The sequence below is a fragment of the Octopus bimaculoides genome, chromosome 8, assembly GCF_046866305.1.
Source record: "Octopus bimaculoides isolate indiv1 chromosome 8, ASM4686630v1, whole genome shotgun sequence".
NCBI lineage: Eukaryota > Metazoa > Mollusca > Cephalopoda > Octopoda > Octopodidae > Octopus > Octopus bimaculoides.
Genome location: NC_142935.1, coordinates 24,587,251 through 24,604,750, shown reverse-complemented (window position 1 = coordinate 24,604,750; position 17,500 = coordinate 24,587,251). Strand labels below are relative to the sequence as shown.

Below are 17,500 nucleotides of genomic sequence, written 5' to 3'. Positions count from 1 at the left end.
GATTAGATCAAATATCAGAAATGTGCCATTTTTATACCTATAGCAAAAGAGAGTGGTAGTCATAGAATGGCTTAAATTTACACAGAATAGAGAAACCACCAAATTCTTGCAGTTCTGCTAACACACACACACACACACACACACACACACACACACACGTTCTTATTCAAAACTAACAGCCAAGATTTTAAATACAACTGATACAAGGCATTATAAACACTGACTTGGAACAGAAAAAGAAATAATATATCTGACGCGACATGAATCTCTATATGTGTGTGTATACATATATATATATATATACACATATATATGTGTGTGTGTGTACAGCATGATATATGACCAGGTTACTAATTACAAAATAGAATGTCTGGCACCAGTTTCCTTTGTCAGATCGCCTGTTCTTTTTCTGTGCCAAGTTAGTGCTTATAATGTCTTCAACACACACACACATAGTGTATATATATATATATATATATATATATATATATATATATATATATATATATACACTATGTATGTATATATACATGCATACACACACGGGGTGAGTTATAAACACAGGCGAATGGAATACGAAAATGACTAATGTAATTTGTAACCTTTCATACGCACACTTACCACTGACCCCATCGGCAAAAATACCACACACTCACTCATACGGATGTGTATATATATATATATATATATATATATATATATATATATATACACATGCACACACGAACCGGTGACATCAGAGGACCGCCATCTCAGTCATTATACATCCACAGTGGGTACATGTATGACTAACATTTAATTTGTTGCTAACTTTAAACAGAGGAAATTACACATATACACACACATATATATGTGTGTACATGTGTATGTGTTAATGTGTACATATACAATGTCTGTATATAACATGTGTGTGATTACCAGTCTTCTTGTATATATGTGTATGCATATGTATGTGTGCATAGCTGATGAGGTAAGGGTCTTTTATCATGAAGTTCAAGAATTTCCTGTTGTTACACAAATAAATTTTTCTGCGTAGGTATGTGTCGACATTAGCATGTGTGCGTGCGTTTAGTTCATGTGTTGTGTGTTTGTATGTATATCATTTGTATTTTTAGATGTGTTTAAGTAGGTAGTTTATATATACACAGTGAAATTATGTGACAGTAAAATTGGAAAACAAACAAAAGAAAAAAACAAATCTACTTCCGACTTATAATTCAGTCTACTGCTTTACAGCACTGTTGAACACACATAAAGGTATATATATATATATATGTGTGAGTGTATATAATTAAATATATGTATGTGCATGTGTGTATAAGCTATTGTGTAACCATCCAAGGAAGGAGTATTCAAAAGAAAAAGTAGAATGCAGTAGGGCAGGAGTTTGTTCAAGACAGCGAAGCGGTGTGCTTTGCTGGAATTTCCAGAGTCTGTGACTGCTTTTTTTTTTTAATACAAGATCCAGACCAATTCTGACTAATCTGAAGAAATTACTGCCGCATACTGTGGGCAACTCTAGAGTAAAAGGCCACTGAACCAGCATTATATAGTATCATCAAGGCAATGAGTTGGCAGAATTGTTAGGATGCTGAGCGAAATGCTTAGCAGTATTTTGCCCATCACCATGTTCTGAGTTCAAATTCTGTCGAGGTCGACTTTACCTTTTATCCATTCGGAGTTGATAAATTAAGAACCAGTGGGGTCTATATAATCACAGAGACCCTTCCCCAAAATTTCAGGCCTTGTGCCTTTAGTCGAAAGGATTATTATTATTATTATTATTATTATTATTATTAAGGTGGCGAGCTGGCAGAATTGTTAGTTCGCCAGGCAAAATGCTTAGTGGTATTTCGCTCGTTGCTACGTTCTGAGTTCAAATTCCACCGAGGCTGACCTTGCCTTTCATCCTTTCAACTACCAAATCCACTTGCAAGGTTTTAATCGGTCCAAGCCTGTAGTAGAAGACACTTGCCCAAGGTGCCATGCAGTGGGAATGAACCCTGCGACAGAAAAACTAATCTCTTCATCACACAACCGATCCTGTGCACCTATGTGCCAGACATGGTCCTCTGATCCATCTTGCTGTTGTTGTTGGCACTCCATCGTATACGACGTCGAGGGTTCCAATTGATCTGATCAATGGAAGAGCCTGCTCGTGAAATTAACGTGCAAGTGGCTGAGCACTCCACAGACATGTGTACCCTTAACGTAGTTCTCGGGGGAGATTCAGCGTGAAACAGTGTGACAAGGCTGGCCCTTTGAATTACAGGCACAACAGAAACAGGAAGTAAGAGTGAGAGAAAGTTGTGGTGGAAGAGTACAACAGGGTTCGCCACCATCCTCTGCCGGAGCCTCGTGGAGCTTTAGGTGTTTTCGCTCAATAAACACTCACAACGCCCAGTCTGGGAATCGAAACCGCGATCCTATGGCCGCGAGTCCGCTGCCCTAACCATTGGGCCATTGCGCCTCTACTCTGATCCATCTAATAGGGCAATAACTCTAAATAAGAACTGAGTTAAATTATGACAATTCATCTAACTCATGCCAGCACATAGAAACAGATGTAAATGGATGGCAACATATTTATATGTATGTGTGAGTGTGTGGGTGTGTATTTATAATTATTCAATTAATCATTTTAGATTTCCTAATATTATTCATTTTCTGTAAGCAGAAAATCTTATTAATTTCTCATGGTGAATACTTGACATTAAACGCATAAAAGAATTAAATGTTTCTTATTGTTGTCTTATTAAAACTAACATGATATAACATTTTGCTTACTGCAAATATGTTTCTGAATTACAATTAAACCACAACATAATCAATCATTGATCATTTTTAAATGAAAAATATATAATCCCCTTCTCTCTCTCTTTCTCTCTCTCTAAATAATTGGGATTCATTTCTTCATGTTCTTGAGTGGAACCATCTTTTTTATTTTTGTATCTTATTTATTTTCTTTTTTTAATTCTACTGCTAAGGTTACCATAGATAAATCCAAGACAGAGAAATTTTTCACGATAAATACAAGAATTGTACAAATTTATTCCAGCTGCTTGTAGACATTATGTAAAACATTGCCGTAATTTCAATAAACTGACAAAAAGAAGTCAAACAACCAAATAGCTGATAATGTTTAGACAAAATAAAAACAAAACAATATGTTTGACATCTTAAGGAGCAAAAATAGATTTAACAACCTATTATCGTCTCACCAATTTGCTATTTGGAATCTCCACTTTCAGCTTCATTCCTCCTTTATAGTTAAGACTTTCTTCGACTACTTCATTATTGCTAAGATGATTGATGTTAAGGCAGTAAGCCGAGTTCAAATTCCGCCTAGGTCGATTTTGCCTTTCATCCTTTCGGGGTTGATGAATTAAGTACCAGTTGCGTACTGGAGTAGATCTAATCGACTGGCCACCTCCCCCAAAATTCCGGGCCTTGTGCATAGTGTAGAAAAGAATTGTTAGCATGCTCTCCTGTTGTGCGGCTCTCTTGCTTGCCAGCTCTGGTCAGACCGTCCAACCCATGCCAGCATGGAAAACAGATGATAAAAGATGATGATGATGATGATACTCTTATACTTTTTACTCTTTTACTTGTGTCAGTCATTTGACTGTGGCCATGCTGGAGCACCGCCTTTAGTCGAGCAAATCGACCCCAGGACTTATTCTTTGTAAGCCTAATACTTATTCTATCGGTCTTTGTTTTTTGCCGAACCGCTAAGTTGTGGGGAGGTTAACACACCACTCTCGATCAAGTGATGTTGGGGGAACAAACACAGACACACAAACATATACACACACATGGGCTTCTTTCAGTTTCCATCTAGCAAATCCACTCACAAGGCATTGTTCGGGCCGAGGCTATAGTAGAAGACATGCCCAAGGTGCCACGCAGTGGGACTGAACCCAGAACCATGTGGTTGGTAAGCAAACTACTTACCACACCCACAGCCACTCCTACGCCTGATGATGATGATGTATAATGTAATTTTAGATACACTATGAGTGAAAAATAAAAAGAGAAATGTGATGATGGTCACAGCTGCCACATCACTAACAAGAGTCTGCAAATTCAATTCAAATTTTGTTGGATAGGAAGCATGGGGATGGGGGGGGGTTGAAGGGGGTATGTGCTAAATAACAACAAAAGGCTATAATAGAAATGAAATATATTCTGGATAATATGTGATCAGTCTACAAGGTTATAGTTACGAGAATTATTCTTTAATAAATCATTTTATACATTCAATAATTGATCTGATGAACTGCAAATGATTAGTCTGTCTCCATTTGTTGGTCAGTTTAGCATTGTATTGTTCAGTGTTGTGACATTCATTATTTTGTAGGTCAATATATTATCGGTCAGTGTTGTGCTGGTCAGCATTATTTTGTTCGGTGAAGTGTCGGTCAGCATTGTTTTGGCATAATGTTGTTCAGTGTTTGTTGAATGTGAAATCAATATCAGGAAACGAGAAGCAGTTTACACTAAAACATTTGTTATATAAACACTTCTCTTCTTTAATGCTGCCACAAAGACAACACAGATATACATCATTCATCATCATCATCGTTTAACGTTCGCTTTCCATGCTAGCATGGGTTGGACGATTTGACTGAGGACTGGCAAGCCAGAAGGCTGCACCAGGCTCCAATCTGATCTGGCAGAGTTTCTACAGCTGGATGCCCTTCTTAACACCAACCACTCCAAGAGTGTAGTGGGTGCTTTTACATGCCACCGGCACAAGGGTCAGTCACACAATACTGGCAACAGCCACACTCAAAATGGTGTTTTTTTACGTGCCACCTGCATGGGAGCCAGTCCAGCGGCTCTAGCAACGACCTCACTCAAATTATTTTCTAACGTGCCACTAGCACAAGTTCTAGAAGGCGACGCTGGTAACGATTACGCTCAAATGGTGCTATTTACGGACCACTAGCATGGAAGCCAGACAGCTGCTCTGGCAATGAACACGCTCGGACAGTGCTGTTAGTGCTCCACTGGCGCAGGTGCCAGTCAACGAGTATGGTTCAATTACGATTTTTATTTCACTTGCCCCAACAGGTCTTCGCAAGCAGAGTTTAGTGTCCAAAGATAAAGGATAAATATAAAGACCAGTTGTTATACATCCTGGTCGATGAAATATATACATTATATATGCAGGTGGCACGTAAAAAAATACCATTTGAACATGGCCGTTGCCTATACTGCCAGGCTGGCCCTCATGCCGGTGGCATGTGAGAAGCACCCACTACACTCTTGGAGTGGTTGGCGTTAGGAAGGGCATCCAGCTGTAGAAATTCTGCCAGATCAGATTGGAGCCTAGTGTAGCCATCTGGTTTGCCAGTCCCCAGTTAAATTCTCCAACCTATGCCAGCATGGAAAGCAGACGTTAAATGATGATGATGATATATATAATATATGTGTGGCTTGCTTTTCAACCATATGGTTCCAGGCTCAGTCCCATTGCGTGGCAACTTGGGCTATGCAGCGTCTGCTAGAACAGCCTCGGGCTGACCAAAGCCTTGTGAGTGGATTTGGTAGATGGAAACTGAAAGAAGCCCTTCATATATATGTATATATATATGTGTGTGTGTGTGTGTGTGGAGCGTTTTTTTAACCCCGCTGTTGCTTGACAACTGATGCTGGTGTGTTTATGTCTCCATAACTTAAGCAGTTTGGCACAACACACAGATAGTAAAACAACACCAGCTGCATATAATAAATACATGAAAACCAATCTGTATACAAGTATAGACTTGAAAGATGTTATAGAAAAAAAAAAAAAAGAAGATATTTCTGCTTACCTTTTAACGTCAAATGAGGTTCACAAATATCTAATGTCCATACATTTAATCCAAATATTGTGAAAAGTAAGAAAGTCGTAGTCCTTAAGGACCTCGCTGCTGGTAACAAATGTACCAGCAGGTTATAGTTTAAATCTATAGCAATCCTTGACATTGTGGTGGATGGCCACGCTGCCAGGCAAGGAGTGTGTAAGAAAGAAAGGAGAAAAATTTTCTATATATATATATATATATATATATATATATATATATATGTATATATATATATATATATATATATATATATGTATATATATATATATATATTTCTTTTTTTTAATTGAAGAGAGACTGTCTAATCTCAGCGAAGAATTTAATATTCAGCACATTTCAGTCACTAGGAGTAAGGTTTACGAACACAGGTAGATATCCCTTCAAAAAAGTGCAGGTACAACTTTGGATCCTGTCCCAGCTGGAAGTAGAAGAGAAAAACAGAAAAAGGAATAAAGAATGAAGTTGAGATCGGCTTGAATGAAAGGAAATATAGTACAAACATGGAAAGAAAATAACAGAAAAAAAAAACACGAATGCTATGAAGGAAAGATGGTTTTAGCCTTAAGCCCTTCGGATACCAACCCGGCCAAAACTGGCTCTGGCTTTGTAGTACAAAGGTCTTTTTTACATAAATTTTGCATTAGAATCTTCCACCAAACCTTAGTCACAATTTATGTTCCTAACACTAGCTAAATGATTTTACTAAATTCTTTGTTATATTTAAAATTAATTGAAAGAAACACAAAATAAATACAGTAACAAAAGGATTAAAATCTTCAGAAACAACGAAAAAAATTTCCCTTAAAATATTGGCTTTGAATATTGGTGCATGGCTAGTAAGTTTGGCAGAGGGATAAATCAATCACATTGACCCCAGTGCCAAACTGGTACTTATTTTGTCGACCCTGAAAGGATGAAAGGTAAGTCAACTTCAGTTGAATTTGAACTCAGAACATAAAGATGGATGAAATGCCACAAAGTATTTTATCCAGTTTGCTGACCATATGTATATATGTATCTGTGTTTGCCCCTACTCCCACCATCACTTGACAACCGATGTTAGTGTGTTTATGTCCTCGTAACTTAGCAGTTCAGCAAAAGAAACCGATAGAATATGTACTAGGCTTATAATGAATAAGTACTAGGCTTATAATGAATAAGTACTAGGCTTATAATGAATAACTACTAGGCTTATAATGAATAAGTACTAGGCTTACAAGTCCTAGGGTTGATTTGTTCGACTAAAGGCAGTGCTCCAGCATGGCCGCAGTCAAGTGACAACCAAATAAAAGAATGAAAGAATAAAAACCCAAATGGGTTGTCAAGCTGTGGGGGAACAACACAATGTTACACACACACACACACACGATGGGCTTTTTTTCAGTTTCTTTCTACTGAATCCCCTCACAAGGCTCTAGTCAACTAGGGCCTATAGCAGATGACATTTGTTCAAGATGCCACGCAGTGGGATTGAACCCGAAACCATGTGGTTGGGAAGCAAGCTCCTCAATTACACAGTCATACCTGCGCCTGTTTATAATGATATGATTTTTCAGGTTATTAACCTCATCTTTACAGAATCTATAAATAATCAATCAAAATATTCTGAAAAAATTATAATTATATTAAAAATAAATCTTCTCAGATGTTCAGACACTTAAGAACAACAACTTGTAATTTATTTTTCATATTTTTTTTTAAACTTTATTTTTTGTTCTATTTTTGTTTTTATAAACAGCATCATTTGAGCTCAAATAGCAGCAGTCTTGGAGGACAATCAATGATTTCAGTGCCTGAACCGTTCTAGTGTGTAAACGAATGTCTGTGAGCATGTGTGAGTGAGTGTGTGTGTATAAGAAAGATAGACAGACAGACAGAAGGGGGAAGAAAACAAGTGAGACACACACATCATGGTTGAGCTCATAGCTTGTAGCGTAATGGAAAGTGAAACAGTCACACCTTTTACCAACTGTAAACAAATGCAGACATGGTTGGATAGCCAAGAAGTTCACTTTGCATTTATAATGTCCAGGGCTTGAGCCCACAGTATGGAAAATTGAGCAAGTGTCTTTTAACATAACCTCCACAAATACACTAAGCCTTGAGAGTGAAATTAAGAAAAGGGAAATTATATAGAAACCCATTATATAGATTATAACAGTAATTGAAAGGCCTAGCCTAGTTACATATTAGATTCAAATTTTAGCACAGGGCCAGCAATTTCGAAGGAGGGGTAAGTTAATTACATCAGCCCCAGTATTCAACTGGTACTTATTCTATCAACCTTTAAAGGATGAAAGGCAAAGTAGATCTCAGCAGAAAAAGCCTAATTACATATTATGTCACACTAATTTGACCTGAGAATTACATAACAAATATACTCAGCCACATTAATTTAACCAGTAATTATTTATAATTAACCAATTGATTGATCAGCATTAAGACAGGCATAGTAGAATGGTTGAGAACTTTGCTTTGTATTAACTGAGATATCATAAGATCTGCCATATATCTGGAACTGGAAGAATCCAGACAATTTTAAATAAGATTTCTTGCTGAATAGCAATATTTATTGCAGTCTTTGTCCATTATTCTTCCGGATTCTTTGATCTACAACGACATGAGTATCATTATGAAGGCCATCATTATATACTGGGTCCAAAGCAAAGCTGGTTTAACTTACAATAACTTGTCATAATTTATAATACATTATGATATCAGAATAACTGCAGCACATCTGAGAAATAAGATACACAAGGTGGAGTGGTTACTGCAGTGAAATGTCACTGGCCATTTTCCATGGCAACGCCATCACAGTAATATCCACAGAGCCTGGCTAGACATGTCATTTGTTCTAGGATGGGGGGGATACTCCCCCACGCCACCACCTTCTGCTCCTTAATCCCTGCCCTACCTACCTTTTTACTCTTTTACGTGTTTCAGTCATTTGACTGTGGCCATGCTGGAGCACTGCCTTTAGTCGAGCAAATCGAGCCTAGGACTTATTCTTTGTAAGCCTAGTACTTATTCTATCGGTATCTTTTGCTGAACCGCTAAGTTACAGGGACGTAAACACACCAGCATCAGATGTCAAGCGATGTTGGTGGGACAAACAAAGACACACAAACATATATTAGAAGCACACACACACACACACACATATATATATATACATATATATATACATATATACGATGGGCTTCTTTCAGTTTCTGTCTACCAAATCCACTCACAAGGCTTTGGTCGGCCAGAGGTTATAGTAGAAGACACTTACCCAAGGTGCCACACAGTGGGACTGAACCCAGAACCATGTGGTTCGTAAGCAAGCTACTTACCACACAGCTACTCCTACACATATTATTATTATCGTTATTATTTTACTTTGTTTCCTTCAGTTGCTAATGATAACTGAGAGAAACAGCAATTCAATATTTACATAAATAATATCACCGCAAGAGGTGGTGAGCTGGCAGAAATGATAGCACGCCGGGTGAAATGCGTAGCGGTATTTCGTCTGCTGCTACATTGTGAGTTCAAATTCGGCCGAGGTCGACTTTGCCTTTCATCCTTTCGGGGTCGATAAATTAAGTACCAGTTACGCACTGGGGTCGATATAATCGACTTAATCCGTTTGTCTGTCCTTGTTTGTTCCCTCTAGGTGTAGCCCCTTGTGGGCAGTAAAGAAATAGGAAACATCAGCACGCCGGGCGAAATGCTTCACGGTATTTCGTTTGTCTTTATTTATGTTCTGAATTTAAATTCTGCCGAGGTCAACTTTGCCTTTCATATTTTCGGCATCAATAAATTAAATACTAGTTGCATACAGGGGTCGATCTAATCAACTGGGTTCCCTTCCCAAAAATTTTGAGCCTTGAACCTAGAGTAGAAAAGAATATCTACAGACAGTGCCAGGCAGCAAGCTGTCAGAGACGTTAGCATGCTGGGCGAAATCTTTAGTGGTATTTCATCTGTCTTTACGTTCTGAGTTCAAATTCTGCCAAGGTCAACTTTGCCTTTCATTCTTTTGGGGTTGATAAAATAAGTACTAATTGACTGGCCACTCCCTCCCCAAAAATTTCAGGCCTTGTGCCGAGAGTAGAAAAGATTATCACTGTAATCATATAGTTGTCATTGGTCACAGTCATATAATTATGACTTATCTTAACTGTTACATCAATGCGTTGGAGATGAAACTGACTGAATATTTTTCCTACTCTTATCATCTCCATCATCAACCTCTGGACATTGCTGTCTTGAGTTTCAGGAGTCCCAGGGCCAGTTACCTTGTTTCCATGGTAACTGGCCTAACATTACCCGCTAACCAGGATGCCAGTTCCTTGCAGTGTTATTCATTTACAGCTGAGTGGACTGCGGCAATGTGAAATGAAGTGTTTTATCTTGTATCTATTACTTGTTTCAGTCATTAGACGTTGGCCATGCTGGGGCAGAACTTTTAGTCGAGTGAATTAATCCCTGTAATTTGTTTGTTTTTTTTTAGGCCCAATACTTATTCTTTCAGTTTTTTTTTTTTTTTGCTGAAAAGTTAAGTTTTATTCAAGAGCTCAATGTACCAACCGGTGGAATTGAAACCACAATCTTACAATCATGAGTGCAATATCATAACTACTAGGCTACATACCTTGACACCTAACCTGCTCCCACCACCACCACCACCAAAAAAATAAATAAATAAATAAAGCAACAACCAACAAACAGAAACAGTTTTTTGTTTTTGTTTTTTTAACGAGATCTTAACATATAAGGGTATTAATATTAATCAATAAGATTTTCTGAATTGCAATATTCATGAAAAATTTCTTAAATCCTTAAGAGTCTGACCCTTTCATCTTTCTAGTATTAAAATGGCTGAACTAGAATTAAATTGATTTGAACTAACTCTAATGATTAATTTTAGTATCGTTTATTACAATATAAATTCTAGTACCCTACGATACAATGTTAATACATTATTAATATTAGTATAACAACTACTAAGAGATTAATATTAATACTCTATATTACAATATTAACATTAATGTTCTGCATTAAAATTATAATATAAACAAATTTGTAAAAACACAAAATAAACAAATGGAAAATTGTAGTAATTTCAATCACTTTTTAAGAGTTATTTTTATAATTTCAGAATTTACCACTGTTAAAATTATTGTTTCCATGACAGAATTCTTTTGATCTACATATATAGTTTTGTAACATAGGCACTTTGGCAGAAGGACAAAATTATGCTGGTAGGTGGGAGCAGCAAGTAATTTTAATAGAATATTTTTATCACCAGTGGAAAATCCAGAGATGATAGATATGATAAATAATCATTTGCAGCAGACTGAAGTAAGAGAATTAAACGGACACACTATATATTTGGTCACTTATATTTTAGGACGAAATAAAATAAGCAGAACAAGAGGAGATATGTAGGACAGAGAGCCACTGAAGAGGACACAAAAATAATAATAAGAAGAAGAAAGTTGAAGCGAAGACAAAGCATATAAGTGCGTGTGTAGCCTGTTAATATATATATATATATATATATATATATGAGTGGCTATGTGGTAAGTAGCTTGCTTACCAACCACATTGTTTTGGGTTCATTCCCACTGTGTGGCACCTTGGGCAAGTGTCTTCTACTATAGCCTCGGGCCGACCAAATCCTTGTGAGTGGATTTGGTAGATGGAAACTGAAAGAAGCCCATCGTATATATATATATATATATATATATATATATATGTATGTATGTGTGTGTATATGTTTGTGTGTCTGTGTTTGTCCCCACCAACATCGCTTGACAACCGATGGCGGTGTGTTTAGTCTCCATAACTTAGCAGTTCGGTAAGGCTTACAAAGAATATGTCTTGGGGTCGATTTGCTCGATGAAAGGCAGTGCTCCAGCATGGCTGCAGTCAAATGACTGAAACAAGTAAAAGAGTAATGTATATATATATATATATATATATATATATATATATATATAAACATACATTTACATGTTGCTGATGTTTTAAGACCTTACAGGAGTTATATGGTTGAATATAACGAGTGAAAGAAAGTTGGGGCAAAAGAGTACAACAGGGGTCGCCACCATCCCTGCTGGAGCCTCGTGAAGCTTTAAGTGCTTTTGCTCAATAAACACACACAACGCCAGTTCTGGGAATCGAAACTGCGATCCTCCGACCATGAGTCCGCTGCCCTAACCACTGGGCCATTGTGCCTCCACAAATATATCTATTTATATATATTTATTTATATGAGCAAGACAGTGTGCCAGTGTGTGTGTGTGTGTGTGTGTGTGTGATACATATACATATACACAAAGATACATTTACATATATACCCACACATCTGTTCATCCTCCCCACCAAAGTTCATTCTATACCTCCTACTTCTGATATCATTAAAGCTTTTACTTCCTGTTTCCCTTACTCTGCCCCCCCCCGCCACCCCCCTTCATTTCATATCACAGCTCTCTTACCTTTGGGAGGAGGCGGGACAATATATTCAAGCCCCGCCTCCTCGCTAAATCTCCTAACATTTACATTTTTCATCTCTTGCCATCATCATCACCAACACCACCTACAATGCTGTCACTATCTCTATCCACAAGTAACAACAGAGCTAGAAATAGCAGCCAATTCCTTTTCAAATTACACCATAACATACTGGTGAAACAATTAGCATCCATATATATATATATATATATATATATATATATATATATATATATATATATATATATATGTGTGTGTGTGTAGACATCCATCATCATCACCATCATTATCATTTAACATCCGTTGTCCACTCACAAGGCTTTTGGTCAACCCAGGGCTATTGTAGAAGACAGCAGTCCAAGGTATCATACAGTGTGACCGAACCCGGAAGCCATGTGGTTGGGAAGTAAAGTTCTCAACTACAGAGTTACATCCACACTTATAAGCATTTACCCGAGGTTCCATGCAATGGAATTGAACCCACAACCACGTGGTCAGAAAGCAAACTTCTTAACTACACAGCCAGGCCTTGTATCTATGTTTGAAAAGGAGATGGTGGCCATGGTTAGAAAGTGTTTGGTCGTAGGTCTACTTGGTCAGGGTTTACAAAGAATAAGCACTGATATCATAGAATAGATAGACTTGCATGCATAGAAGCTTCCAGGTCTTTCTGGAAAATTCAAAAATGGATCCTGGGAAAATTTCATTAAAAAAATATATGCATTTTCCAAAAAGTTTTAAAGAAACAAAGCCGGTGATTGAGGAAAGGGGCCTATGTTTATAGTTATGGTCAGGGACCTGTACATGCAAAGTGCTGATGCCTGGTCAATCTTGACCGAAGTGGAGGTAAAAAAGGTAATGGTAAAGTTATCTTCTTGAGTCAGATTAACACATAGATTAACACATAGGATTACACTTTTTGACAGCTGAGTGGACTGGAGCAACATGATATATAGTGTTTTGCTCAAGGACACATCACATCACCTGGTACAGGAATGGAAACCACAATCTTATGATCATGAGTCCAACACCCTAACCACGAAGCCATGTGCCTCCACACTGAAGCTGGTCTTTCATGTATGGAATAAGTCCACCACTCGAGCACAACCATACTACAATCCATCTCATGACCTTAACCATCTGTTATCTTTTACTTTTTACCTGTTTCATGCAAGAGACTACAGCCATGCTGGGGCATCACCTTGAAGAATTTTAGCAGAATTAATTGACCTTAGCATTTATTATTATTTTTTTTTTTCTTTGCAGCCTGGATCTTATTCTATGAGTTTCTTCAACCAAACTGCTAAATCACAGGGACATAAACACACCAACATTGATTGTTAAGCGGTGATTGGGGTGGGGAACAGAGGCACAAAGACACACATACACGAATATATACACATACACACATATATACATGTAAATACGATGCACTACATTCAGTTTCTAGCTACCAAATCCACTCAGAAGGCTTTGGTCAGTCTGAGGCTATAGTAGAAGCTTGCCCAAGGTGCCACACAGTGGGACTGAACCCAAAACCATGTGGTTGGGAAGCAAGCTAATTACCACACAACCACACTTGTGCCAATATCATTCAAAAGACTTGGCCTGCATCAAGGCCACTATACACTATAAAGCACCTGGCTAAGGTACCAGGCTGTGGGATTGAACTCCCGAACACATGATTGCGAAAAGGACTTCTTTAACCACAGGGCCAAGGCTGTACAACTTTCCTGCCATTCAACTATAAAACTAGATTCCAAATATGATGCACATGTTGGCTCGGTGGGTTGGTTAGGGTGGGGGGTACTGAATAAAAGGTTAGGGTCGAACCCTGCCCCATCTCCACACACACATTTTGCATGTGTGACCCATGATGAAATTGTCAACTAATTAATTAATTGCGCAGTAATGTAATTAAAGCAGAGAATAAGTAAGTTAACAAAATGTAAAAAAACAATATATAAAAAGCATATACATATATAGAATAAAATGCAAACATCACCACACAACCCTAACCCTAACCCCTATTGCGATGCATTCAAACTGCATAATTTTTTTGCAGCTAACCAAATATGAGTCACACATGATGGGACAGCCTCTTCATATGTCTGACAAAATTTAGTAATAAAAACAACACATGCAAGGAAACACATTCACATAGTTATATAAAAAGAACGTAGTGCCCCTCATAGTTACATACATACGCACACACACATACATACACACATATAAAAGTACAAATATATAGACACATACATATGCACATGGGAAGTTACCATCTACTGAAATATTACAGCACAAATAAACACATACATACACATATGTACATATATATATATATACACACATACACATATGTACATATACATATATATATACACACACATGTATATATACATACATATACACACACACACATGTACATATATATATATATACTTATATACACACATGTACACATACATACACAGACACGTGTACATATATAAACATATATACATGCACACACATGTTCATATATGCATACACACATATGTACATATATACATACACACATATACATGCAGACACATGTTCATCTGTACATACACATATACATTCACATACACATGTACATATATACATACACAAATATACATTCACATACACAGGTATATATATACATACACACATGTACATACATATATAGACACGCATATTCATATATATATATATATATATATATATATATATAGACATATATACACACATATATAAACATGTATACACATTCATACCTAACACCACATTCTTGTTCTTTTTCTTTCTCTCGCTCCCACACACACACACACACACACACACACACACACACATAAACAAAAATACATACACATATAATCACATAACACACACACACATTAAACCACATTCTTTCCTTTCCTGTGTCACACATACACACAGACAGACAAAAATACACACACAGACGCATACACATAAACCACCTAGATATGCAAACATACACACAATCCATCCCCACCACGTATCCTTTTTATATTAATCTTTACTCAGCAGGGATATTTTTACCATTCCCACCTAGAAGGGAAATATGCTGGAGTCTGCTATTTTTGTTTGTTGTCGCTTTCATCATCATCATCATCATCACCATCACAGCCATTATCATCATCATCAGCAGCATTATAACCATCATTAAATATCATCACCACCATCAACATCAATACTATAGTCAACATCCTTATCACCAGGGCTGTAGGGTGGGAGTCGGAGTCATGGGGGTCGGAGTCATGGGGGTCGGAGTTGTGGAGGTCAGAGTCGTGGGGGAGGAGTTGTGGGGCTTGGAATCGCGGGGGGTTGGAGTTGTGGGGGTTGGAGTCGTGGGGGTTGGAGTCGTGGTGTCGGAGTCATGAGGGGTCGGAGTCGTGGGGGGTCGGAGTGGTGGAGTCAGAAACAATTGAGAGGTAGCTGGAGTCGGAGTCAGTGAAGTAGACCATAGTCACTTAATTACATAGAGGCGTCAGAGTGTCAGAGATGCCAACAGTAGAGGAGTCAGAGACAGAGGCGCCGATACTAGAGGAGTCAGAGTCAAAAGTGCCAATAGTGGAGGAGTAGGAGTTGAAGTTTTTTGTTTTGACTCCAGAGCCCAGATTAACACTACCAACATCACCACCACCACTACCAATACAATCATCTGTACTTCCATCAGAAGATTCTGAATGCTTATCCAGCCTACAAGAAATAGCAGTCACCATCTTGAAAATGAAATACTAGATTTTGGTTTCAAATTTTGGCACAAGGCCAACAATTCTGAAGGAGGGGATAAGTCAGTTACACCAACCCCAGTTCATGACTGGTATTTATTTTATTGACACCAAAAAAAGATGAAGAAAAATATTGGCCATGGAAGAAATGGAACTTAGGAGATAAAAACAAATGAAAATCTTCTAAGCATTTCGTCCAGTGTGGTAACAATCCTGCAAGCTGACCACCTTTAAGACATCATCATCATCATCGTTTAACGTCCGTTTTCCATGCTAGCATGGGTTGGATGATTTGACTGAGGACTGGTGAACCAGATGGCTACACCAGGCTCCAATCTGATTTGGCAGAGTTTCTATAACTGGATGCCCTTCCTAACACCAACCACTCAGAGAGTGTAGTGGGTGCTTTTACGTGCCACCTGCACGAAGGCCAGTCAGGCGGTACTGGCAACGGCCACGCTCAAAATAGTGTATTTTACGTGCCACCTGCACAGGAGCCAGTCCATCGGCACTGGCAACGATCTCGCTCGAATGTCTTTTCACATGCCGCCAGCACAAGTGCCAGGAAGGCGACGCTAGTAACGATCATGCTCAAATGGTGCTATGTACATGCCACTGGCACGGAAGCCAGACAGCTGCTCTGGCAACAATCACGCTCGAATGGTGGTCATGGACAGATGTTGTTGATCCTCATTTTTTTTTTCATATCATTTAGTGTCCATTTTCCATGCTGGCATGGGTAGGACACATTGACTGGAGCTGGTAAACCAGAGAACTGCACCAAGCTCCTGTCTGATTCAGCTTAGTTTCCACAGTTGGATGCCCTTCCTAATGCCAACCATTCCAGAGAGTGTACTGGATGTTTCATACGTGTCACCTGCATAGGTGCCTTTTATGTGTCACTGGCTCGTGTGCCTGGCAGGTGTCACTGGCACAGGTCACGACTGCAATTTCACTTAATCTGACATACCTTCTCAAGCGCAGCAAATCTTGATCAGGGATCTAGGGATTAAACAACAAGAACAATACAAAAAAAAAAATCAGTTTGTATATGGTTCTTGACCTGCTTAAAATGACAGCTACATATCCTTCAAATCACACCATACCATCTTGAAACTGAGAAGGACACATTGGATGATGTCTTCTTAAGATGACCCTTAAAAGGACAGAATGGTCTTGATTGTAATGCCTTTATCACAAGTCTGCCTTGTCCCACCCAATCTGGACTGTCCTGGGGTCCTAACAACAATAACAACAACAGCAGAGTGTCCACTACCACCACTACCACCACTACAACTACTACTACTGCTACTACATTCATCTCTAATTCTTCCTCCAGTATTGACACGTACACACACACACACCCAATCAAGTACACATCACCAT

The 17,500-nt window shown here is 38.2% G+C and overlaps 1 protein-coding gene across 1 annotated transcript in view; it reads right to left on the bottom strand.

Moving 5' to 3' along the window:
• Positions 1–17,500, bottom strand: part of LOC106878942 (semaphorin-2A) — a 447,301-nt gene that overhangs the window by 344,298 nt on the left and 85,503 nt on the right. The window contains exon 2 of the mRNA XM_089356188.1: positions 5,820–6,270. Within this exon, the coding sequence (XP_089212314.1) occupies positions 5,820–5,973 (154 nt within the window). The 5' untranslated portion in view covers positions 5,974–6,270. The remainder of the gene's footprint in view (positions 1–5,819; positions 6,271–17,500) is intronic.